We start from the raw sequence: 27,173 nt of genomic DNA, 5'->3' as shown, positions 1-27,173 counted from the left end.
ATAGTATAAAAGTCTATAAAGAATACCAACAAATATTTTGCACATATTCTCTCTTAGGGACCCTGAAAGACCAACGCATGGCAACATGAAAGTCCTGATTAGGGTTAACTGCAGGGGTGTGATTTTGTACTTGTTGTACAAAGTAACTTACAAGAATAATATTAATATTAAATATATTACATGCATCTGCATATATATATAGATATATGTCTCTATCTATATAAATAGATATAGACATAGATATCAGTCACTCATAGGCAGATAGAAAACAGAGGAAGTGTTTTATTAATTTATTAATAAAATCTTATACGCTTAAGTACAGGTAATCCTCTTTACAGTACACAGAGCCATTGACATTGTAGAGGTCTTTGTTTCTCAGGAAGCGTCCACAGGACAAGCATAGTACTTAGACTTGTATACTTCATCTTTGAGACAAGCATATGCTACTGGCAGGATCAACCAGGTAGCCCCAGAGGAGAGATATATATATATATATATATAGTTCATTTTCAAAAACAGATAACTGCATCTTCACAAAACTTCAGAAAATCCACTTTTCCATCACCTGAGATAATATCAATCAAACTTAAGTAATTAATATGTTTGTATGTACATTTCTACTGAGTCAAATCCACTCAGCTTCAGTCTGACTGATATTATCTCAAGCAAACAACAAAAAAAAGTTTTGTGAAAATCTACAAAAATGGAGTTATCTATTTTTTTTTTTTTTTACAAACGATATCTTCATGTATATATGAGGAGTTTGAAGTGTGTTGTTGTTAGTGTTATGCACTAAAACACCACGTTAAGTCAATACTCGTATGTGAAAATCTACTTGAAAATAAATGTCAAGTCAGTTTATTTATATAGCACCTTCAGACACAACAAAACCAAAGTCCTCCACAGCAGCAGACAGACTTTAAACAAACTGTCCTAAAAAACAAACAAAGGAAAAACTAATAGGTATACATACATACTGCTAGCCAAGACAGCCTCGTGTGAGCTGTGCTGGCTGCTGGTGGGAAGTGAGTGGGGGGATGACTGGTTAAAGGGCATTAGCATGAGAACACACTGGGCTGTCCGGTGGCTCTCAGCGGTCACATGACGGTTTTACGGAAGTTTTTGCTTTTTTTTTTTTTTCGTCGTCAAGTTACACATAGTCAACGAGGAAAACACCCAGAGAGGCGAAGTTCCTCGTCTTCAACGTAAAACGTGTCAAATATTAAACTTCCCTGTGAGTTTTTATGCGGGCCGGCAGCTCCAGAAGCGGCTCTGTTTCTCCTCGTTAACTTGACTCTGCGTGCTGCTGCTGCTGCTGCTGCTGCTGCTTTTCAGCCGTGAGTGAAAATGTTATCCGCTATTCGGCGTCGCTGTCGTGGCCGCTAATTTCCCCCACGGAGACCAAACGTCAGTTACAGTTTTAGCGAGTCGGACACTCGTGAAGACGCCGAAGGGTGAGTGAATGACAAGAATTTTGACTTTTGTTTTTTTTCAAGAGCAACTTTGCCCGAACTGATAATATAATTTACTAGCAAAATCCCACTAAGTGAAAAGCGGTGATTGAGAAACAAAGTTGATGCACTGACCGTTGGTTTGGATAAAACGTTAGCTTAGCCATAAACCTATCAGCCAACAAACTACACAGTGTGAATAAACCTCAAGTGTCGAGCCCAGTTCTGCTTTTGTGAGCTTACTAATTAATGGAAAAGAGGAAATATTTCTCGACCTTGGTTGGGTTAAATGTTCAAGATGTGTTTGGCTGGGTTTTTTTTGTTTGTTTTTTTCTCAGCTGCAACAGACTGCTCTGTTCTCTGGGTAAAAACAAGCTGCCTACGACTGGATGTTTATCCCCAGAGGAATTCATTATTTCTAATCTGCCTGTGTGGATGCTTTCACTGGTAAATCTGGCTGTTTTACTGCATTTACAGATGAGGTGACTTGTCTGTTGCCGTCTTAAAGAGAGCTTCTCATTCAGAGTTTCATGATAGCTGTCAACCACCAGCTCAATTCTGATAAATGATTATTAGGTTTGAGTAACTTTGAACGAAAAAACAAAGTAGTTCTACTTCTACAATGTGAGTATTTTCTGGTTACTTTACTTCTCTGTGAGGGTAAACCAAATCTCTTTGGGTTGTCAACAAAAGACTGATCTACATTTTTCTGACTTTAAATTGCCTGAACAACTAATCAATGAATTGTACAAAAAAAGAAAAAAGATTAATCAACTGTTAATAATCTGTACTTGCAGTCCTAGTTAGCAGGTGGACAGGGCTGGGAGAGTTACTTTTAAGAGTATGTTCCAATATAATTATTAATTACCTGTTAAAAATGTAGTTAGTAACTTAAACCAATTATCAAAACATTAAACTCATGTAGCTTATGCACTTTATATTACTTTTGGATTGCCTCTCAGCTAAAATGTAGTGCAAATTAAGACAAGAGAAAAGAAATCTGCATTGTATGTAAGCGTATTCTGTAATGTGTGCGGCCATTTATTTAAAATGCTTTTAGGAATTGTAACCCTGCTTATATTCCCCATTTTCATTTATTGTGTCTGGTTGGATTTTTTCTGCAACTTTCAGCCTGCATTCGGACTTGTGGTCATGTGGGCTAGCGCTGAATTATTGTTGGAAATTATCTGACTCATATGTGATTTATTTTTCAATATATAGATTTTTTAAAGTCAACCCTCAGTTCAAAATTTTGTAATAGATTCGAAACAAGTGATGGAGCATTACCACATGAGATACAGTTCCATCCTATGCGTGACTGTCACAACAACAATGGCATGAATTCCTAAAGCCATTTCAAACCCTTTGTCAGATGCGCTGCATAGCGTATAACCTAAGCCGTTTGGATTGGCTAATTGCATTGTTTCAAATCACATTTTTCTTCAAGTACATTTTAGACAACTGTAGTAGAGTTACATCAGGTCACCCAAAACCACAGAGCTAGTAACTTAAAATTTCTTCATCAGCTTATTCCTGTTTTTTGTACACCAGGGCAGGGCTTACCAGTTTGTGCGTTTTTTGTTTTTTTTTTTCTTCTCACAAAGAAGTTTTAAGCTGTGATCAATAGTGAAACTATGTGAACATGTTATCAGATAAGTTGTTCACATCAGTGGAAACTGTCTGGGTTTTTCCTGTTTCTTTGAAATAATTTCCTTTTAAGTACCAGTGTACCCTGTGTGATATACAGTTTAAGAGGAAGATTGTTTTGCATGTGGGCTAATAGCCTTAAAATAGACTAAATTTTACATGACTGACTTGTTCATTAGACCCTTAAAATTGGTGAACCAAAGCTTTTTTTGACGGTTCCGTGTTTTTACTGAGACAGGTCTATTGAACCGTAAAAATGATGGTTCTGGCTGTAGTGGCTGTAAAAATATTAATCTGTTGCTTAAGTCCCACAGCTGCAAAAATGTAATGTCGAGTTGAAGAAGCTCAGTGGTGTTATCGCTACCATATCGGAGAACTGAGCAGGACTTGCCAGGGTCATGTGCCCTTTTAAAAAGCTACCAATTTATCGCTCCAAAGGGCAACACAAAAATAACTAATTGTTTTGTTTTTGGCAGACTGGCAAAAATAACTATCAATCAGTGTCGTGGTCCTACTGTCCTTGCTTTGTCCTGCAGTTAACTGGAAATTTGCAGCGAGTAAATAAGCTTTTGGATTTGAAGTGCACACAAAGAGCGACATAATGTAGTGTTACAGGATGTTTATCAAGGTGCAGATAAAACTATCTCTCTCTACCCCTCAGCTTGAGAACTTTACGCCTGACAGTGTAAGATGTATGCTATGCTAAGTCAAGCCAATTCAACTTCACTATCTTGATTTAGATGGTCTGTACTTCTACCAAGGATGTAAAGTCAAAATGATTTATTGTTCACTGACACAACATTGCATCGAAAAGATTTGTAAATCTCTTTGTCTTTCTTTATCTCTCCTTTGTCTACCACATTACTGTGCCCTTTTCTCTGCATGTCTCTCTCTCCGTCTGTGTCATGCACTCACATGATTACTTGCTTCTGAATCACTCCACAATGAGGTGAGAGGAGGACAAGGAGAAGGAGGAGGAGGAATATCTCACTGGTTCTGGGGATGAATTGAGCAGTCTAACTGCAAAATTACACAAGCTAAATGATGAGCCCTGTCATATGAGAAGTGATCACTGGAGTCTGTCATTAAAATGATGTAGTAAGTCGTGGCTATAAACTCTTCAGGACTGTACGGTTTCACAAGGGAAAGGAACACGGCATTTGGCGATGAGTTGACATGGAGGAGGTACTTTTCCTTCAAACTGTTTGTGAATGTGGATAATTAAAAACATTTATTTTTTTCAACCTTTCTCAGTTAATTTTAGGTGTATGTACATTATTGTTGGGAAACATAGATTCAGTTTCCAGCTTATTAGCTACACTTAGCTAAAACTAATGCAGTTTAATACAACAGTCCTGAAATTTGCAGTTTTGGTTGAACATTTCAGAGAGGTGTGCATTTACCTGTTTCAACATTTGGAAGGATGTGACATAGCCTGGATAATCCAAACCTGTTCTTTTGTAAGTTTGTAGTATATACAGATGTAGTCTCAGTAATACCAACTAATGCCCATCATGGGAGGAAAACAGCATTATCTCCAGAATATCAGAGTTGCAAGAGTCAAACAGGTTTTTGTTGCATCATGGCTTTGACATCCTTAATAGAGCCTTAGGGTAAATGTGGTCAGTAGGTTGGGGTGAGTTGCCATTGGAAACATCTTGTGAAATGTGGCACCCTGAGGAGTTAGTGATAAGTGTGTGCGTCCATGTTCACACACAAGGTTGTTCACTAGAGGACATTGTTCGGATGCATTGCTGTGCCGGCAGGACTGAGTCACTATTCAGTTCTAATTGAAAGTGGGCTGAAAGCAGCAGTGTGTCTGGTGGTGGGTATATGAGTCATGTCCTTTGTGTGTGTGTATGCTTGTGTTTTTCAGCAACATCTTGATAAAAAGTTGAGGTCGTATCAAAAGATATAGAAATGCTCATTTCAGAAATCAGGTAGGAGCAGAGAGCGAGCAACTTCACCGAGTGCTACCTGTAAAATAAGCATGTAGGTGGTGACGCCTGTAAAGAATGATTTTTGGGGATACATTAATTAGATGGTGACGATCATGACTTGTAATTAATACAAATTTTCTCCACGTCAACTGGATGTGTAGACAGTAGAGCCTGGTTGGATTTTTGAGGCAGTTATGTATGTAAATATAAGGTAGTTTAAAAAAAAAAAAAAAAAACAGATTTCCATGTGTTAGCCATACGTTCAATGTCTTATCCCAGACGTGCTTTCCACAAAACTTGCTGGTTGCATAATCCTGAAGAAACGCTCTCTCATCTTGCCTGTACTACTGTGTATGTACAGCAACATGACAATAAACTTGATTTGATTTGCTATTATTGAAGTGGCAATGGGGGCAGCATTGAAGTTCTATTCATGGTGAATGTTACATTGAATCATGTCGTGAAATGGCTTGTTCCTTTTAGATTTTCAAAATGGTTGCACTGCAACTTTCTAACCAGTTCTATGATGGAACCTTGCACGAATCGTACCGCTGAGTCAGTGCATTAGGTATACAATATTGCTATACTGATAGTCACACCTCTGCCTGTGGTTTAGCACGTGAAAAAAGATGTCGCTCAAATGTTTCACATACAATAGTCTTTCAGTGTTATATCATTTTTACATTGAGGAATTGGTGTGTTGTTGTTGATAAAATTCACAAGTCAGTTTAATAAAACTAGTCTACGAATGTCAGAGAGAAGAAGGTCTTTCTCTGTCCTTGGTTTACAATGGAATTTTGGTAAACAGAGAGGCAATTCTTCACATTCCTAGTCTGTTAGTAATACTTGGGTAGATGATAAAAAGGCATGTTTTTAAAACTTGATTTTCATGAGAAATGGGTTGAAGGACACTAATTTGTTTTGGAGCAGTTCCCATGGTAACACAGAATAGTGGTAACTTAGGTGAGGGCTCTTCAAGACAACTGAACTTCAGTCATATAGACAAATGGAGGATACATTGCACACCAGTGTGAATAATTCATAAAACTGCAAAGTGTGTTTAATATCATATCATCATCATCATCATCATCATTGGCCCCCTTTGCAATTTAAGAACCGTGTTTAAATTTAATTTGACTAAATTATCTGGAATATTAATGTGAAATATTTAATTACCAAGCATTTTTGACATATGACAGTGCAACATCTGCAGGAATATAGAAAAAACAAAAAACAAAAAACAGAACTTCAGCAGTGATTGTGTGTCTGTATTAATAGTTACATTTTTATAATATGACAGCAGTGCATTGTGGTCAGTGTGTTTGTAATATACGTCACTGGTCATGAATGAGGAAATACTTTTATTGTTTATCACACTATTGTCTCTGAATATCAAACTCCAAATGTTCTTTTTTGTTTTAATGCTTTATTGATATGTGCACTGTGCAATGAAGATGGGACCAAATAGACAGAAATTGCCAGTTTGATTCCCTGCTGGTTGGACCCTTTGCTGCATGTCATTTCTCAACTGTTTTTCCCCTTCCTCTGTTTTCCTGTCTCTCTACACTGGTTCTATCAAACAAAAGCGTAGTATAACCCACATTTAAAAAAAAAAAAAGAAAAAAAAAAAGAAAAGGAAAAGGTACATTGCCACAATACCCTTTATAAATTCCAAAAGTCCGGACATGTGGTTGTAATAGGCAGTGCAAGAATTATAAGTCTTTGTTTGGTAGGGTTACATAGAAGTTCTGAAAATGTGTAAAAATGCTTGCAACCTCTTATAGAATGTGTACATTGACCCTTTGAAAGTCAATTTTATTTTCCTTAACAGCAGGAAGAACTTGGTGTCATTATATGTAGGTGGGAGGGTTCTATGATAGAACTGTCTTTGTTCTGGCCAGCAGCATTAGGACAGTGATCATGTCAGACACAGCAGTGCTACAGGGGAGTGGGACTTAGGGCACACTGTAAATTGTTGGCAAAGGGCAGCCATCCACTTGAACATTTAATCCTTGTGAAATGCCTCTGAAAGACAGCTGAGCAGGAGCAGAATGTAAGTAAAAAGTTTGCAGGATCAGCAGAACAGCGGGCACACATTGGACTAACGGTGTAGTGGAATTATGCCAAACAAGCATTAAACTCAGCTGAATCAAACTCAGGTGTGTGCAGAAGGACCATAAGGCATGGGACCAGTCACAGCCCATGCATGTAGTCATACAATTGTAGATATTAGAGATTATTTTTCAAGAGGTGCGCAACAGTTTAAAAATGTGTAACCTGCCGATTCAAGGTAATACCATGGAAAAGAAACAAGCTGAGACTGTAGAACACTATCTTCAAAACATTTTCAAAATTGATTAACTCCTCGCCTACCTCAGTTACCAAAGGTTGAGTTTCGTAAGGAAGGAGTAAGCTTGTGGTTTTTGCTTTTGGGCCCTGGGTATGATGGCTGATTGAAGATTGAAATGGCAACTGAAATAAAGCCAGCTTTTTTACACTGAATTGCACCAGAATATTAGAGGAATGCTTAGAGGGGGATAGAGGTCTACTGGACTAAACTAGAGTCAAGAATGAGGAAGAGAGGCAGGAATGGGATTCCTGAATATATCAGTCAAGGTTAGGGAAATGCAGTCAGAACAGAATTTTCTGAATGTCAGCAGACCAGTAGTAAGACATGAAGTTGGTTAAGGCAAGACCACCACAAGAACTTGATGTACTATTTCAGGAATTTTTACTAGCTCAAACATAAGAGGAGATTGATTTGTCTGTATTCTCAAAAAGAAAAGGGACTTAGTATGAAAACGGTGAATGCTAAAATGTATAAAGGAATTTGGAAAAAACATTCATTTTCACACACTGAACTCTGCAGGCAGGTTACTCCATCGCTGAAAATCTACTTTCATGAAAGTGCAAATACTTACAAGGCTTACAGTCACACTACAGGCATTGTAATTTCTGTTTTTCCCCATAATGTATTTCTGCTATCTAAGAAGTTAGGCGCATGTGCACCATGCACTAAGGCTGAGTCCCCATTGCAGCAGCCCATGTTCAAATCCATCTGTCTTTCCAGCTCAGGCTCATTGCTGCATGCCATCCCCTCTCTCTCTATCTGCCTGCCTCCTTGTCTTTCTTGAGAAAAAAGAAAGATTTTGCAAGGTATGGCTCCTAGTGTTGTCAAAAGAAATATGCAGAAGGTATGAGAAATGAGAAAACTAAGACTGTGCTGCCAGTGTGTTTCTGTTTCAGAAAAGGTGTTGATAAGCAGTGGTTTTTGTGGCTGGTTAAAACTACACACACATTGTGATGCCTGGCATTGCAGTTCAATCATTTTACCTTGTCACATACTGGACACTGTTTGTTACATTGTTGGTGTGTATGCAAGTAAAGCAAGCAGGAAGGGCGGTAGTGTGGTTTTAGTGTCAATAATATGCAAAGTTGTTTAAATTAAGACTCTGCTAATGAGAAAATGTGTGCCGATCAAGTTCTTATCTCTACACATGTTCTTCTGCATTTTGTTGTTGTAACTCAGTCAAGGAGGTAGATAACTCAGCTCAAAACCGAGGACATTGACAGTGAGCAGAGTTTAACCTGACGTCAGCTGGTGCTGATCAGTGCAAACAGAGAGAAAATGGAACATCCTGGATATCTGTGTGTGTTTTTGTGTTTGTTTGTGTGTGTGTGTGTGTGTGTGTTTGTTTGTGTGTGTGTTTGATCCCTGGGGGATCTGGGTTCTGCCCCATCCCGGTTGCCCCCCCGCATGCGTGCGCACGTACACACGTACACACACACACACACCTACCTACTTCCACACATAACATCATTAGGTGAGCACTTGTTTTAGTGTGTGTGAGCAGACTCAAACAGTGGGCCCCCACCAAGCTTTTCCTTCCTTCTTGTCGGTGAGTGCGTGTGCTCGCCTAGGCAACAGAATGCCCCATTGTGAAGGCAGCACAGAGACCCTGTTATTGGCAAGTCTCTGAGTGGGCGGAAGGGAGCACGGAGAAAGATGGAGGGAGGGAGAGATGAACAGCGAGGGAGAGAGTGGAGAGATAAATGAATTGAAGTGTCCAGAGAGCAAAATGCTGGTTGAAAACTGCAGAAAAGTAAGTGAAGTGATAAATAACGTGGAAAAGGAAGTCGGTGGGTAATAATTAATTACACTGACTTCACTAATCTTACAAAGCACTTACAGTTCTCTTTTATTTTAGTTAAACGTATTTGCAGTCCTAACTACCGAACTACTGACAATAAGATGCAAAGATCATTGTTGATTTTTTATCTTTCTTAATAAAGTACCGATAAAAGACTGGGTTGTGTTAGCCTAGTGAAGCACTAACACAGGAAGCTGGTAGTCTCTATCAAAAGGAGGGAAAAAAATGTGCTTCGAATGACATCAAACATGTTATATCCGTATGATATATATTAGATAGCATCCTAATCATTAACATATTTAAGAGTCAGCCCGGTTTTGTTTAGAGTTCTGAGATGCAGAATTTGTAGTCCAGATGCTGCATCAGCTGAAAGGCAAAAGGTTATGACAGAGGATCATTTGATGAGCCTCAGGGCCAGGATGAACTTGCATATTCTTCCCAATTAAGGTGATGTAGCTTCATAGAGAAGAAAAAGAAGGTCTGTAAACCTCTAGAACATTGTAAAGGGTCTATAGTCACAAAATAATTGAGCACAAGCACACTTTAAATACTAGTGGTGCAATGGACCGTAGCTGACCCATAATCCATACGGATCCCCACCCATGGTTCAACACACATGTGAACCGTGGATTAATTGCAAAGTTTCACCATTGTAATGTGAAATACAGTTTTATTGTCGCAGTTACTTTTTTAAATAACTAAAAGAACACTTGGAGAGTGCAGTCCTCCGCTGAGGTAAATGTCTATCTTACAATATTAAAATACGTAATCTGGATCCACACAGAAATTTCATTGACCATGCTCTATCTCTCCACCAAGTTTTGTGAAAATTCACCTGGTAGTTTTTGTGTAATGCTGCTTTTAGACAAACAAAGAGACAAACAGACGAATGAAAACATACCTTCGGCGAGATATAATTCCCTACATCTCAATGCAGAGCTGTAGTGACAAGATCTTTTTTTTGCTGATCTGAAAAATGATCTGATCGGTGACTCAAAAGTCATAATATGATCCAAACTGAATTGTGTGCCCTGTTGCACTCTTATTAAATACAGAAGAGTTAATGGTCCAGGTCTGTGCTTTGTTTAGATTGTGATTGAGGCTTAAAGTCACTTCTATATTGTCTGTTACTTTTCTCCCAACATCCTCAGAATTTTAGAGACACAGATTATCTGACTCAACGTTATCTAGTCACATCTTAATTATTGCAAGACACTCTTCACTTGTATTAATACTAAAAAAACAAAAAACAAAAACAAACTATGAAGTGGCTAGAGCTTTAAACAAAAGGCAAAGAGGCATAACTGTACACTCACACTTGCTTTTCTTTGTTTTTCTCACCCTCTACATGGTGTTTAACACTTCTTGATGTTGTTTCTTATCTACATACATACGCACACACGCACACGCACACACACACACACACAGACCACTCAAGGCCACTTGAGGGCTTTTCTGCAACAGACTAGAAAAACTCTGTGACTTCGTTTATGAGTAACATCCCAATGACGGCTGAAAATCAATCAGACTGTAATTTACAGCATGAACTGCTTCTGAGTTCCTCAATTCAAAAATAGGAACTGTGTTTGATCACAGAGAAGAGAGCAAGACTCAGACTGTCCCTGTACCCTGTGGTCTCAGCCTTGTTAGAGGAAACATTTGACAGGAAATGAAATGCACTCATTTCAACACACTCAAACGCTGGCTAGTGTCATTTCTCAGACTGGATAGTGTGGGCTCATTTGTGCTCACTCAATGTTGACCTCATTTCCTGTCACCAAATAATAATCAGGTTTAAGTATATTTTTTAAAATATTGTCGGTTTTGCTTAATCTATTGCTCGCCATGCAACTCATTGGTTTGTCTAATGCAGATTTGGTTCATTGAATGTCTATGTGAAACTTTAGCTCCTGTTCTTTGTATAACCAAATGAAAGCTTTAAAATGTCAACTTAACAGTAAAAATCCTGTAATACACTTTGTTAATGAACATAGAGCTGACCAGGGTAAGAGGTTCATCCTATTTCCAAAGTTAAATACTAGTTAAGAGAGTGAGTTGCTACGCATAATATGATGTATTATTTACTTATACGCATGTTTTCATACTTGATTGCAATTTTATATTTTTTAGTGTTTTCTTTAAGAAAAATTCTTACCCAAAATGCATAATTTAAGTAAATTGCATGTTTAAGTCATATGTAACTTGTACTCTTTCTTATTACATGACATTCACGGCACAGTGTAATAGATCTAGTCTTTATTGCGTCATATTATAGTATAGCCTGTGTTGGGAGGTCCACATCGGTTTAAAAACATTCTGTTTGTGCTGCAGTTGTTCGGTAGACTGAGGAAGCTAAATGAAAGTGCAAACACATCTACATGGATTTTAATTTTTAGTCTTGCTTAGGCCCAACATCAGGTGCCTTCCAGGTGCTATTTAGTGCAGCAGGTGCCCCATTACACTGAGGTAAAACTGTGTTTGTGGTTCTAACTGGGAAACCAGCAGCTTCCTGTGTGGTTGAAGGTACAAGGCAGAGAAATAAAACACTGTGAATGCAGTGGGTGCTTGATTAATGATTTTGATAGCACAGAACAGCTTTTTGCGCAACCAGCCCAAGTTGTTTTTGTGATAGCTTGAGTGTATGCATAAGCATTGTCCTTATTGAGCTATTGCTAACAGTTGAGCAGGTTTGCATCATGTGAATGGTGGTGGCTGGCACTGCCTGCTGTTTGTTAATCAAGGCCTGGGATTGTGAATCTGCATATGAGAAGTTTGAACACTGTCATGATGTACATTAATGTACCCAGATGGCATGAAAGAAGTGAAATCTAGAATATATTGTGTGTTAAAAGGTAAGTCTGTGATACTTGAGAAAGACTGTTGATATTTACCTAGTTAACATACCTAAATAGTTAACATTATTTCCTCTTCATTCCCACTGCCCTCTTTCAGCCCATCTCCCCTCCCCTTCCTTTCCCTATGTCATATGCACAAGCAGTGACATACGCGAATGTGACATGCTGGAATAGTGTTGTGGGGACTGGTCCAAACCACGTTGTTTGTTTCCCATAAGCAGAGCCAGGCCTGTGTGTAAACACCAGATTATTTTTCAGTGTGCACACAGAACAGAAAGCTAGCTAGCTGATGATGAGGTGATATTTGCTGAATTTGACTAAAAGTGAGTTGGATTAGAATCACTGACTTTCACTTTAATAGACTGCTAATGGAGAGGGATGGGAATGCCTTGTGAGAAGCCAATCTTGAATCCACTTATGCAGCACTCAAGTGTGTCAGAGAGGTGTAGGGAGAATTGAGTGAGTCTCTGAGAACATACTTTGCATGCCAATACTTCTTGTGTCATTTGCGCGTCCTTGCATAGTGGTTTGTTGTGTTTAAAGTATTGATTGACTGCTTAAAACCAGTACTCCTTAAGTTTTTGAATTCTAGACATACTAGGTTTTCATGTCTGTCCAACCCTGAGATCATGGTCAAATAAGTATGATAAAGATGTTTTTATACTTCATGTTTATGCCAATATTTCTCTCGTGTCTTTTAATGTAAAACACAATGGGTTTACTTTACATTAAATGTGCTGTTCTATAAATAAAACTGCCATTGCTATTGTAGATGTAACAGATTATAGAAAAAGTCATACAGACCTAACAGCAGTTTCTGTCTGTGTCTTTGTGCGTGATCAACCTTTGTAGAGGCTCTAAACTAAACAGAAGTGCTGCTGAAAGTGGCAACTCTTATCAAAAGTCAAAACTGCTTAGGGATCTTACTTCTGAGGCAACGCAACTTCCTCTTCTACTGAGATAGAAGGCATCCACCCCTGCAAGTTTAACACATCAATTTTGACACCGCTGGTTACGTTCCATAAAAGTGATCATCTCTTGAATTTTTACAGTTACATCTTAATTGATAATCATAATGGTTTATTTTTCCGGAATGCAAATTTTTACCTCATGTTTGCAACATAACAGATTTCGTAATGCAGAATTTCACAAAATAGGGTAGTATGTGGGATTTTTTTTTTACGATCTATAATCAGACAAGTGTGACTCACAGTAATCCAGTTATAGAAGCTAAAACAGTTTTAAAAAGTTTATGGAAAAAATACAGTTTTTTGAGAATACATGCTTTTTTAATTGTTCCTTATTTCTAACTGTTATTTCTTTAAAAGGAAGTAATGCTTTTTTTTTTTTTTTTTTTACAATGTTCATGTTTTGTCTCTTTTACAGCTTGTGCAAACAAGGATCTGAGGTGTTTAAGGTCTGCATTTTCTCCATCAATGTGGACCCTGTGGACGTGGGCCCTCGCACATGCTGCACACCTACACATCAACCATGTCTCAGTCTGAATCTTGTACCAATGTGTGGGACTGGTTATGCGTGCTTCGTCTGGAGCAGTATTCTGAGACATTTCGGGGCGCCGGGTTGGCAACGCTACAACAATGTCGCAACCTCACAGCAGATCAGCTGGAGCAAATGGGCATCACCCTGCCAGGTCACCAGAGACGCATCCTGGCTAGCCTGAACAAAACGCATGGTAATCGTGATACATACTCTCATGTTGTACAGTCGGAGAGATTGGAAGAAACAGGTCATGCTGAAGTCTCGCAGAAACCTGTGACTAACCCAGTGGAAGAAAAACCTTTTCTTAAGGAAAGCAAAGAGAGAGATGAAGAGACATTGAGGCCAACACCCAGGGAGAGAGAGAAACCTGTCCCCAAGGAGAGACATTTGTCTAGAATGCAAGAGAGCAGTAGAGAAGGAGGAGAGAAGAATCCAGTTCCTGGGCAAAGACAAACTGCAGCTGGAAGAGAGAAAGAGGAAGAGAGGAATGGAGGACTCGATGGAGAGAGGGAGAAACCTGTGCCAAGAGAGAGGACTAAATTTCGCTCTGGTGCTCCAGTCGACTGTCACCCTAGCCCCCTTGTCTCTCCAACTTCTGACACCGCTTTACCTCCTGTCCCTCCACGAATCACCCCCAACTGCCCTCCACAGCGCTTCACCTCTTCCCTGTGCCCCTCACCTCCTGCTCAAACCCCGAGCTCCCCTAAACCAGAGAGACGTGCAGTTGCAGCTCCAGCTGTGCCAGATAGATCTGCATCTCCGAGTTCCACCCCCACACAAGCACCACTCCAACCTCCTAACATCCTATCTACCCACACTAGACCTCAGACGTTAGCCATTCAGCCATCCGCTCAACATCTGAGTACTGATGGAGAAAGAAAATCTTTACCCATCTCCCCCACCGCCTCACCCCCTGTTGATAGAAATGCTCCACCTCTCCCTCCAAAAGTTGGGGCAGGAGCTAAAGGCCCTCCACCAGTCCCACAGCGGTGTCCTGCACAGTCTCCCAGAACCCACAGGTAAGACTATTTTGAATGGATATTATTGTTGCAGCTCACTCATTTTGCAGTGAATGCGGTTTAGTGTTAAGGTTGCTTATGCAGTACTTGTGTTAAAAAAAAACAACAACAACAAAAAAGCTCACTGTCAGCACTGAGTTTATTGCAGAGACAATGTTTAGGTAGTGGATTGTGCAATGTGTGTTAGCAGGACTAGTGTAAACTGGTGTCACTCACTTGCCCTTCTTTTTGGATCCAAAGTAACCCTTCTTTTCCTCCCACACTGCCTTTTCCATCATCCATCAACATCAACAGAATAACTTTATATAGCTGTACTCTGTAACCCTAAAGACCCAGTGATGTGTGTTAGTGTTCCTCTGTGTTATTAAATAAATTTAATTAAGAAATGGTAAAGAATGTCGCCTCTGATATGACATTTACTCTAGGTGGATTGTGCTGCCATCTATTGGGAAAGTTTGGAAAATGCACCTATTGTCATTCTTTACTATCTGTTAAGACACAAAGAATGTTAATGGTGACTTTTAAACGCTTCCTGAAAGTAAAATTGACCACTTCCTGAAACTTCAGGTTAGAAGTACATTGACTGACTGAGTGGGCTTAAAGCTCAGTGGCCTGATGAATACGGAAAAAGTGAACAAGACCAAGAGTGAGCGAGAGAGAGAGAGAGAGAGAGAGAGAGAGAGAGCATCTATGAGCAAGTTAAGCGCCTCTGTAAAGCTGTAGCATTCTGTGTTTGCACATACCTTAACATTGAGGCGGGTTTATTGAAACCTATAACAAAGGTTCAGTTGTGATTCTGTGGTTTTTCACCTTAGGGTTTAAATTTTCTGCATTGCAAATGTTGTTTGGCCTGTTTTTTTTTTTTCTTCTTTTCTTACCTAGACATTTGTACACACAGTACACATCTGTGAAAAGCACACAGGCTACACATTATCCCCATGTTCTTTAACCAGTTTCACTTTTGACACTGCAGCATTCCGTTATTCTATCTCTGTTTGTGTATTTCCTGGTGATTGCACACAAGATCAGACGCTGTTTCTTTTTTCTGTGTGTTTCGTCAGCCCGGCAGCAAATGAAAAGAAACTTGCCTCAGGCTTTGGAGTAGTTCTGCTATGAGTAAAGTGCATGTTCTCTGTCTGTGTTTTAAAGGGAAACTAGCTTTAGAGAGAGGGAGGAAGTTGCAATGGAGAACAACATGGAGTGGTTAAAAACTCTCCTCCTCATTAGCCCCTGTGAGAGGCACAGGGAGAAAAAGAGAGTGAGAAAGAAAGGGATAGGCTAAAGCGATTTGCTTCCAGGAACAGCCCTCAGTCTTTTTGTAGCCTCTGTCAGAGCACATTCACACGCTCTCTTGCTACTCTTGTGTGTGCCTTGTTGCCTCCTCCCATCTTCTGGTTTGCTAGTCATTTCCTCCTGCTTGTTGAAGTGTGTGTGTGTGTATGTGTGTATTTAAGATTGTTGTATCATCATGGAAGAGGACTTCTTTTGAACATGTCGGGACAGGTAACATTTATACAGATCATATCACTACATGTCTCCACTATGTGTATACTTCAATTTAGCATGCGCTCGCTGTCTCTCTTCCCCCTCCTCACTCTGCTCTGTGTTAGTGTTTAAAACAAGGAAATCTTTTTGTCTTGTTGTGCTCATGTTTTCTGCTGTGCTGTTGCTGTGCTACCCCAATTTTGTTTTGTTTGTTAGTCAGACTTCTTTTGGGTTTACATGAATTTGTTTTACCTTCACCGCAGGGAAGCAGTTTAAAGCTTTAATGATCCTCAGTAAGACCAGATATCCTGCTTTGTCCTGAGGCTATGTATGTTTAAGGAACTGTCAGTGGCACCAATGTATTACGATGTGTCTGCCAAGTTTACAACAAATGTAAGATGGGATTTTTCGAAGGCATTCCTGCCGTGAAGTTCTAGTGCTGTGTTCTCAGCCAGACTGTTTTCTAGTATGAAAAATTACACACGTTTTTTTTGTCGTGAAAGTTCTGAATTATATACACATTATGTGTGAAAGGAAAGATTAGTTCACTTGGCAGCATGTGGTAAAATGCTTCCCATTTGTCAACACCATCTTTAAAGGGTGACTTAGCTATTGTCAGGTGAACAACTCTGAATTGCCAGAAAGACTTTACATGCACACCGTGTGGGAGGAGAAAGGAACAGTCATTGTTTCTTCAGCCTGCTGTCATCTTTTTCTTAGCAGAGACCCAGTTAAATATAGCATTGAGCTAGCAGACCCCTCTCAGCACTCTTCCTCTGAGAAAAAGGAGGAACTGTGTCAACAGGGCAGTTTCCCGTCATTGTTTTTTTGTGTATCATTTTCTGTTTTTTTAATTAAAGAAAACAAGTGAATAGCTTTTATATTTAGTGTCAAGTTTAAATTAGGGTTAGGTTTATTACTGCATAAGCTTCTTTCTTGTGTTGGAACCCAAGTGCACAAATAAGCATTGTAATTGTTCACAGGAACTGCCTCCTATCACTTTGATAAATTTAGATGGTAAATCTATAAATAGTTTGGGTTCTGTTTGTTTGTTTGTTTTTTTAGCTTGGTAGCTAATGCAGACATGGTATTATCAACGTAAAATCTCACATTTTATAACACTAATCAGTTCTGTTTCTGTGTTTGTTCAGCCCAGAAAATTTGATTGTTTGACTGTTTTTGGCAAGATATCAAATGTGAGTTGTGGCTGACTCACTGCCTGTAACTACTTTGAATTGACTCTGTAAAGTAAATTGGACATGAACTATTTTGTGACTATTTAAAGTTTTCGTAGCTGTGGTTTGAAAGAAGCCTATAACTGTATTTTTATGAAACGCGCTCACTGCGCTCGGCCAACAAAAGCCGCCTGATACAACCACCACAACAGTGCCTAAGGTTGATAGCTAGACTCCTCTCCTCTGTAGTTTCCTGGTGGTGGACTGAGCTGCCAAACTCTGTTCGATCTGCAGAGTCCCTCTCAGTCTTTAAGAAAAGACTAAAGACCCAGCTCATCACTGAGCCCCTCTGCACTTGACAGACTGGGAAAAAGAACAAAAAACAAAACTAGCAAAAAAACATTTGAACACACTTGTTCTATGGCACTTATGCAGGTTGTTTTCTCCTGACTAGGTCCTTGCTTGTGTTGTATCTGTTGTCAGATGTACGTTGCTTTGGATAGAACCATCTGCCAAATGAAACTGTAGAATTGTATGAATATTACTTGGCTCAGGTTTGGTACGAATAATTGTTTGCAAACTTGTTTTGTCTCAAACTCTTTGGTATAATACGTGACTAAGACCTCTGTTCCCATGAAGTGTAAAAAAAACTATTATTGTGACTGTTATGAGAAGGAAATGTGCAAAAGAGGGAGGAATAAAGAGGAACTTTCACAATACTGGATGGATAAAATCAGACTCATGTGCTCACTCCTGAGTTTCCCGTACGTAAGGAAATAGTGTTCATTCTCCGTTTACCATTGTATGAATGAATGATTTCCCAATATTTGGTTTTATGTTTCTGTATGACTAACCCTAAGACCAGCAGAAAGAATAATGAAATAGTAGCAAAAGTTAAAAAAGAAAACCTTGAATAGTATGTGGCCTTAGCAATAACCAAACCAATAACCATGCAGGAGACGTTTTTTTCACCAAATATGTACATGTTCTTAAGGGTCTGTGATTATGGGCCATTCTCCTCAGGTTTATAACCACATTAACAAGGATCCTGTTTGTTTTGCATGCACGGATAGTGTGAATGAGTTTCGTGAACTGTGGTAGTGTCTGATGAAATATGTACAATATCCCTTAATGTCAGGCCTACTGGCACAAAATCAACTCACAGTTTCGGCTACTATATATAGATGGGCAACAAATTAAAGAAAAAAAAAAGAACATGACGGGTAGAAAGCATTGAGCCGCCATATGCTTCCAGAACCGCTTCAATGTGTCTTGGCTGGATGAGACCACTCCCATCAGGATAGAAATGTTTCATCAGAAAATACATTTGTCACCTGTTTGTATGTATTCAGTTAAAAGGAGGAAGTAAAATATGCTTAGGTGTTGTTGACAAGTAAGGGTAAGATGTAAGTGACTGTGCATGAGCTCAAGATGCTAAGTCATGGGCATTCGTGGTAATACAGCCGTTGCACTGGACTCTCTTTGTGAAGTGAGTGTAGGTGAAGTTGCAGTTACAAAGAGGCAAAAGTAGTTCCCCTTGCAGGGCATCTAGGTGCACTTTAATGGATGGAGTTACCAGTCATTTGTACAGAAAGGGAGATCGCTGTGACAGCAGCATTAGGAACCAATCCCTGTGGAGGAATTTTGAGCATGCTGAACTAGGAGACTCTTGCATAGACCCAGAATTACTTGAATGGATTATACATCCAGTGCAGCTTAGCAACACCTCAAGACCCCTAAGAAAAAAATGTGACAAAATAGCAAGGGAGAAGTATTGTAAGATCTGTAAGCTGCTATCACCACCACAACCCTCCCTAAACAGGTGACAGAAAAGTGTCCCTATGTGCACATACAGTATGAGATGTATATATTTGCTTGTCAGTCTCCTCACAAGGGATCTGTCAGTATAAGATTGTCATGCTGTGATTATTGTGGCATAAACAGTATCATAATAACATCCAGCATACTTTCCTGAAATATATATAATAAAATTACTTCAGGCTGTTTTAAGCTCATGTGAGTGCACTTGGTTGTCTGTCTCTAAGTGTAGCCCTGTGATAGATTGGTGACCTGTCCAGGGTGTCCCCTGCCTTCGCCCTAAGTCAGCTGGGATAGACTCCAGCCCCCCCGCGACCCTAGTGAGGATTAAGCGGTGTATAGATAATGGATGGATGGATGTTTGAAGCTTGCATTTAATTAAACCTAACAAACTTTGAACTGTATTTTTGCAGTCTTGATGAAATAACATCAAATGCACACAAAAAAATTATTTACTACACACAGATGATAGCTCTTCAAGCAACTAGTATAACCCACCTATGTATTATTACTAGCTAATACCACAACCACAGTAGAAGCTGATTCATAAACTAACCTATAAACCCATAAACGAACCACACTAACATAGGATTTACCTAGCAAGTGATGGCTGGAGTTAATAAAGACAGACAGAAAAAGAGCCCGTTTTTCTGCTTCTGCTGTGACTGCTGTCAGACTGACAAAGAGGTGTTGCCTTGTGGCTAATTAAAATAAAATTGCTGCTAAAGACAAGAGAGCTGTGACATGTACATAGGGCCTTCAGAAACTGTCACTAACCACAGCAGTGATAAAACTGTCCACACTTAATGTTCCTGTCAGCATCAGATTCTTTGCCTATTGTGTATTGTCGTTCTAGTATATTGGCACACCATAATTGTGTGTGTTTGTGCATGGGTTTTGTGGGATCCACAGGTATGCTGTATTTACATGGAGAGGATATCTTGCAGCTAGGGCAGGTTCAGACTTGCTGTGTAAACTAGAAGTAGAGAACGAAAACTAGACAATCAGGTGAGCTGAGCGACACAAGTTTGCCACAATCAGTTCTAGTAACACTGAAGAAAACTTGGGCTTCACAGTAGCAGTCAGTAATTTGTATAATTCGTACCAAATCAGTTTACCAGAGTGGTTGTTTTTTTGTTTGTTTTTTTTTGATCATGGAGTTCTGTGAGAGCTGTGACTTTTGACCATACGCTCTGCACTACTTTGCTGCCTGCAACCAGACTGTATTCATAGTTGTTGCTTGGGGTCAAACCTCAAATGTAGTCATCTTTATAGCCGCAATGGACTGAGGAAAGAGTGACTGAGGGGGTGTCAAAAGCAGAACACCTTCCTATCCGACAGAAGATGTATAGAATCGGCCGCCTGTGTGGAATTTTTGCTCGCTCTGAAATTAGCATGGTATCTGAAGACTCATCTCCTCCTCTCCAAACCTGTGCTGATTTGTCCTTGTCTCCCAGCCCATCTCCCACCAAGGCACGCACTGATGAGACACAGAAAGACCAAACCCCACAGATCCCACCTCGCATCAGGACACCCCAAACGCAAGAAAATCCACAACAGTTCACTCAACCTGAAACACAGCCGGAGCTGCCTGCTAGGAGGATCCCTCAGCCTCCCCGTGAAAGCAGTAAGTAGTATAATCAGCAATTTATGCAATATTTAGACTGCAATGGATGAAAAACAAGGTTTAGAGGCTGGATTTGTTGCATTGATATGGATTTTTATTTGAGGTCTACAGAAGGTTTGTCTGCATAAAACTCTTATTTTTACTTTCCTCTTTCAAAGAACTTCAGGTTGAAATTTACTGAGCCTAAATTTCTTCATGTGGAAATGGGTACTACCATGCAGCTAGGAATCACACTTTTACACATGCTACTGAGAGGGGTCTCCTTTAGTTACCAGTTAATGCAGATTTAATTCAGACTAGCCTGCCTCCGCTTAGGCTAATTTTTAGGCTCAGCCCCACTTTAGGCTTATCCACTGACACAGTCTGCCCCATACATCAAAACTGAACAACAAACACCCACTCAACCTGCTGCACATGTGATATTTAACATTTGGGCTGCAGTTATTTAGCTAATATGTGGAGCTCAGTTTTAAATCTAAATTATTTGCATAGTATTTCATTCAACATTTGTGCTTCTAAATAAATTTCCTTGCTTTCAGAGACTTTTACTGGAGGACCAGTAAGTAGAAAAAGTAGTAGTTATGCTATAATTATGCTATTATGTCTCTTTACTACTTATTGTCTTAGGTCTGTGTTTTAATTTTATGGATGTGGATTTAGAACCAGGTTTTCTGAGTTGGTGTTTTGCAACAGGTAGGACACTTTTTAGGCTTACTTCAGTCCAGCTTTTCACAATAAGCTTTTATAGATAAACAGTCATGTGATATACTTCTAGTCATCTCGTTTCTTCGCACATTACTACCGCTGACTTCAAATTACAGTAACAAAAGCAGAAAATAGCATCCTTCCAGTTCATGCGTGCTGTCATATGCTTCCTGGTAGCTAGAAAATTGTTCAGGGCCCGGCTCAACAAAACATTGCTGTACACAGGTAATGTAGGTCAAATACTTTCCTTTAAATGTGGTACTTTCCACCCACAGTAGATTTCTAGCAAGACTACACACTTGTTAAAGATTTTTCTGTTTATTTCCAGTCTTATGTATTAGTTTTGTAGTATTTGCTTCTACATGTAAAGACATATTTCACACAATTAGTGTTACTTTGTGTACAGTTTTATCATCATTCACTCGCTTTCTTGTGTTTATAAATTTACAGATAGTCTCCCAGAAAGGAAGACTTTTTTTTTTCTATCACTGTGAAAATAATCTTTGATACATTTTTATTTAAATCACTGTTACCACTGTGACATACCACACTGAGACAAAGACTAAAATCACACCTATCTAACCCCACCTCCCCTATCCTGGACTGCTTTAAAAAATGATTGGCATTGGGTCAAGACCTTAAGGTTTGTATTTGTACTTGGTCCAGGAACAAAGTCAAAAGGGTGCAAGTTGATAGACCAGTTATTGCAAAAATAAAAAGACAAATTAATCTGATAAACATGAGTTGTGACTCAGTTTTTTAGGTAAAGACTTACAGCAACTGTCACAAATTTGTCTACACCTTTCAATATATTTATACCTCAATATTTTCACCAGGACATTTGTTTAATGTCATATTTTTGCACAAACATTCCAGTGATTAACAAAGCATTTGTTTGAAGTATTTTTTCAGCTATTTGCAAAGACTGGGTTCCTGTACTTAATAGAAACAGCCTTTAGTCAAAGTTTGCCTCTGTTCACAGTAGCTTTCTCACCTAAAGGTGACTCTGTCAACTTCATATTGTTTAACCTGTCCTGCATGCAAGAGGGAATAAGACTCAGCTTAATATTTGCTATTACTGCAACGCTCAACCTGAAAAACTAGTTTAAAGAGGGAGTGAGAGCGATGCTTAGTCTTGCCACACAAAGAAACTGGTATATTCCCAGTAACACTCTTGACTGTCTGTGACATTCAGTTTGTGTGTGTTTACAAACATAGAATAACACAGCTAAAGCTTACACTAACCCAGGCCCATATAACTCATTGTTATTACAATGGTTCACTTCTTGCCAAGCAAGTTTTTCTGTATTTCTCTGACATGCTGCTATTACAGTAACCCAGTGAGAAAATGTGTCAGCTTCAAACTGGGTAGTTCCTGCCAATTTACTTATCAGAATTATATTTGATGACTTGCTTCTTAATTGAAAACCTTTAAAGTTAAATCAAACATTTCTTTGTCTATCGTGTGTACAGGAAGTGCAGACCAATAGTATTACTGCTGTTCCAAATAGAAAAGGGAAGTCAGTCAGTTATCCATAAGTTGAAAGGTATTTTACTAGGTCATTGTGTTACCAGCAAGGAAATTTGTCTCTGCATCTCACTGAAAACTGGAATCTGATTGCTGATATCTAACGCATCTTGTTTTTATATAATAAAGTCAAAATTTATACTAGAAATAAACTGTATTTTCTCTTTTCTTGATAGGACACTATTTTTTTTTTTATATGTTTCCCTGCAAACGAGACTTAAACTGTTGGACTAATAGTGTACAACTCCATCTGCTTCATCTCCTGCATCCTCTCACAGGGTTAGATTCGGTCGATGATAATTCTGATGACTACGAGGATCCTGACTTGCTCTACTCCAGTGTTCAGCGAATGAACACACCAGACAGGGTAAGACTGTGCAGAGTCAGTGGGAGTGTTTTTTTCTATTATGCGCTGATTCCCCTTCACCTGCCGTACCGTGAGAATGACAGTTGTCTCCTCCAAAAGGATATGTCGCTGCCACTGCCTGGTCGGCCAAAGAGGCGGTACAATTCCTTGTGCAGTGATGATGAGATGTTGGACGATGATGAGTGAGTCATGCAACACACAGAATACACAAACACAAACCTACCATTTACACAAACACAGATATGCGCATGTAGGCTGGATAGTCGAAACAAACAATAGCTAACTTGCGTATGCACTCAAATTGCTCTCATGCTTTCTTTGCCCAATGAATATTTTAGTTTAAAAAAAAAACAGGCCAATGTGCTGGTCTTAAAATGCACTGTGTTCTTGAATAGTCAGTGCTGTACAGCTCTGTAAATGTAATCTTAGACAATCTTAAACTTTGTGGTCGGGCAAAGCTGTTGAATGTGATTATGAATGTGTGGGAGAGCTTTCAATGGTTAGAAAAAGTGAATTGAGAAAGGTTTCATCACATGGCGTAATGCAGTACGTACAACAATGCTACTTGCTCTTTTGGGAATACAGCATGTATTTCATGCTCAAATGATTAAATCTTCATGTGTATGTTACTGCTATTTCCGGATTTCTGGAAAAGGTTGTTATAGCAGCTCATATCAAGACTTTGTAGCTATTTTTGGCTTTTATTTTGAATAAATAACATTTACAAGACAGGACTGACTTAAATTTTAAACAAGTAGTTTTTACGTGTTTATACTTTGAGCATGACTTGTTGAAGTAAACATTATTCAGTAAGTGTGTATGTATTTGTATGACCATGTCTATGTGTATCCAAAGTTCCATCCTATGGCCGGATCCCAACCGTAGCAGCCTGCAAGGCAGTGTCTACTTGCCAGGGACTACCAAACTGGCTTCAGCCAGTGCAGAAGACAGCTCTCAGCTCTCTGCTGTCATCAAGATGGGCTGGCTGGACAAGAATCCACCGCAAGGGTATAAATGACAACACATACACACACAAGCTGCAGTTCTGCTAAAAAAAGATGATGAACTGATTTATAGACTTACCGTGGAGCATGAAGCCTTCAAAAATAATAATAATTTTCAAAAATGCTTGTGTTCCTTCACTCTTCCTTGTACACAGGGCTCTTTATTACCAGAGACGCTGGGTGAAGCTAGATGTTGACTATCTGAGATACTTTGACAATGACAAGGTGAGAACACACACATGCAGTAACTCCATCACAACATGTTTCTCATACACGCACACAGTCTCCATACTGAGTGGTGGACATGGATCTATTTAACAGAGTGATTGTTTGTTGCTGTGTATGTGGTGTGTTGTAGGAGGTGTATTCTAAGGGGATCATCTCAACAGCATTTATCACTGATGTGACCAGCGTGGGGGAGCTGAAATTTGAAGTTGTCACAAACAACCGGACCTTCATCTTCAGGGCTGAAAGTGAAGGTCTATTGTTTTTGTCTGAATATATACACTTACACACCTAAAGAATAATATATTATGTGTCCCTATTTGTTATGTATAATGTGCACATCTGAAATATGCTGTTATCTTGGTTCATATACATTTCTTCATGCATAATTTCCTTAACACATGCCTATTTATGCATATTTGCATTTCCATTCCAGCGGACAGAAACAGCTGGGTGACTGTACTGCAGGACTGCACCAGGGGGCGCCATCGGCGCAGTACCATGAATCCTGGTTCCCCACTGGCCCCAGACTATCAGGGCTATCTGGAGCTGAGAGGCTTACGCTCTAAACTGTATACTGTTGTTGCCTTAGATAAAGTATTCCTCTACAAAAATGTCGACGTAAGAACCCTCAGTTTATGAATGCAGAGTGTATAATGTTGTCTTTATTTTGCAAAATACTATACAGACAAAATCTGAGTATTAATGATCAAGTCTTATCCTTTTTAAACTGAAATAGTAGCGTTATGTTGAATCATTAAAATGCGTCTGCTGATCCATGACCAAAGAAAAACACAGAAAAACATTGTAAAATGATTTACCATTGTCTTTTTTTCCTTTTTCTTCCAGGACTATCGCATTGGTATCGGTATCACATCCATTGAGATGAATGTAGGAAATGTTAAAGACACAGAGCGTCGTAGCTTTGATCTCACCACACCTTATCGCATCTTCAGGTATTGTATCCACATACAAATATAACACACACACACACACACACACACTTACAGACTCTGTCTCTGCCATGTGTATACAGGCAGAACAATGTGCATTGTGTAGGTATCTCCCACAAGCATCTTGTGCATAGACTCCCCATTACTTTAGTTATTTCAGCAATTCAGCAGTTGGGTTTATATTTTCCCAAACTTGTTTCATTTGCTAAAATAATTCTTCATTGTAAGTCAATGACGGAGTTGGTCATGGTGCTAGGATACTTAGAGAAATTAGATCATGTTGTTTTACTGAGAACTTGGCCCGTCTATCCTCAGAGTCCTCAGCTGGATGTCTTTTGAGAATGTGAAAAGCTGTTTTGTTTGACTGTGCTTGTATGTGTGTTTGTGTGACGAAGAGAGGGGGCTGTGTGCATGTGCACAAATGCATGTGTTGTGTGGTGTGTGGTCTTTTGGCTGACAGTTCACAGCCTGCAGTGCAAGGACTCAGCTTGACAGGATGGGGAAATATGAAAAGGCTTGTGTATTTCTGTGGACTGCTTGATGTGTGAGTGTTTTCACTCTCTATGTCTCTGCCTGTGTAGTTTTGATGTGTTGTGAATTTACAGTGGGTTCTCAAAAGTCTCTGACCACATTGAAAATCTGCCATTTTCATGTAAACTTGGAAATAGTCAGGAAGTTTCAGGACTTAAAAATATTTGGAAACGCAAGAAGTTGTGACAGCCAAATTAAAGAAAAAAATATGTAAGATTCTTCACCACCTCTACGTAAACAAGTTTTCATTTTGGCACATATCAGAAAACCAATCTAATATACCTGTGATTTGCCAATATCAGCTAATAATATAAGCTAATCGATGTATCAGTCCGGCTTTTATTGATCATTTTCCTCTATACAGGTTTTGCCCTTTGTTTTCTTACTGTTGACCTGTTGTGAATATGGCTGTATTTCAGGTTTCCAGCAGAACAGTGTTTGCTACCTAGCACTGTTATAATTGCAAACATGGCACCAGAACTATAGGGAAATCAAATAGTTTTGTTTTTTGTTTTTTTTTACCCAAATATAGGCTTTCTCAGTGTCAAATAATGACTCAGAGAAAGTCTTCCTGTCCTAAAATATGGCTGTAAGAACCAACAGTTTGTGAATGCAGAGCTAACTTCAAAAATCAAATACTTCAAATAAATGTGTATTTTGTTGTCATTAAGGATTTCTAAAGTGGTAGTGGTAGGATGATAGCTAAAATGCTATGCTGTAACAGGATCAGTTGTATTAAACCAAAAGTAAACACACTATCAGAAGATGAATACATCAAGCTTTGTGTTGAGAGAGACAGAATTTGCTATGTAAAGAACAGAAGACTAAAAACCGGCAAAAGTCCTGTCAGAGAAGGCTATCTGCTCATGATCTCTGAGGACAAGTAGCAGCCTCTACAACACTTCTCAAGAGGGGAAACCAGGACAAACCCTTGGGGTGGGCTAAGACATAGCAGCATTTCACAGTGGATGTCTGAGAAAAGGTCCTATTTACTGATGAATCACATTTTGAGATCAATGGCAGTCACAGCAGGGTGTTTGTTGGAAGAACAGGAGAGAGAATGACTGCTGCTGCTTCTGGATTTGGAAACCTGCACCATGTGGCCTTCACTCTGACCAAGTGGGACATGCTATACTGTCTGCTTTGCATCTCCTATGAAAATACTGTGACATGATAATGACTGTTGTGAACT

The 27,173-nt window shown here is 39.2% G+C and overlaps 1 protein-coding gene across 3 annotated transcripts in view; it reads left to right on the top strand.

The window, feature by feature from the left end:
• The first annotated feature begins 1,234 nt into the window (after nucleotides 1-1,234).
• arap1 (ArfGAP with RhoGAP domain, ankyrin repeat and PH domain 1) overlaps nucleotides 1,235-27,173 on the top strand; it is a 59,016-nt gene continuing 33,077 nt past the window's right edge. The window contains exons 1-10 of one of the 3 annotated variants that reach the window (XM_008301353.1): nucleotides 1,235-1,454; nucleotides 13,431-14,563; nucleotides 20,499-20,668; nucleotides 23,180-23,268; nucleotides 23,368-23,450; nucleotides 24,124-24,276; nucleotides 24,428-24,497; nucleotides 24,631-24,751; nucleotides 24,934-25,118; nucleotides 25,347-25,453. In XM_008301353.1, coding sequence (XP_008299575.1) covers nucleotides 13,512-14,563; nucleotides 20,499-20,668; nucleotides 23,180-23,268; nucleotides 23,368-23,450; nucleotides 24,124-24,276; nucleotides 24,428-24,497; nucleotides 24,631-24,751; nucleotides 24,934-25,118; nucleotides 25,347-25,453 — 2,030 coding nt within the window. In that variant the 5' untranslated portion in view covers nucleotides 1,235-1,454; nucleotides 13,431-13,511. Of the gene's footprint in view, nucleotides 1,455-13,430; nucleotides 14,564-19,402; nucleotides 20,669-23,179; nucleotides 23,269-23,367; nucleotides 23,451-24,123; nucleotides 24,277-24,427; nucleotides 24,498-24,630; nucleotides 24,752-24,933; nucleotides 25,119-25,346; nucleotides 25,454-27,173 lie in introns of those variants that run through there. The other 2 variants (XM_008301345.1, XM_008301361.1) reach the window with 2 other exon arrangements.

The sequence above is a fragment of the Stegastes partitus genome, unplaced genomic scaffold, assembly GCF_000690725.1.
Source record: "Stegastes partitus isolate 25-593 unplaced genomic scaffold, Stegastes_partitus-1.0.2 Scaffold35, whole genome shotgun sequence".
NCBI classification, from domain to species: domain Eukaryota; kingdom Metazoa; phylum Chordata; class Actinopteri; family Pomacentridae; genus Stegastes; species Stegastes partitus.
Note: the sequence above shows the minus strand (reverse complement) of the source record. Positions and strands in the feature narration are given on the sequence as shown.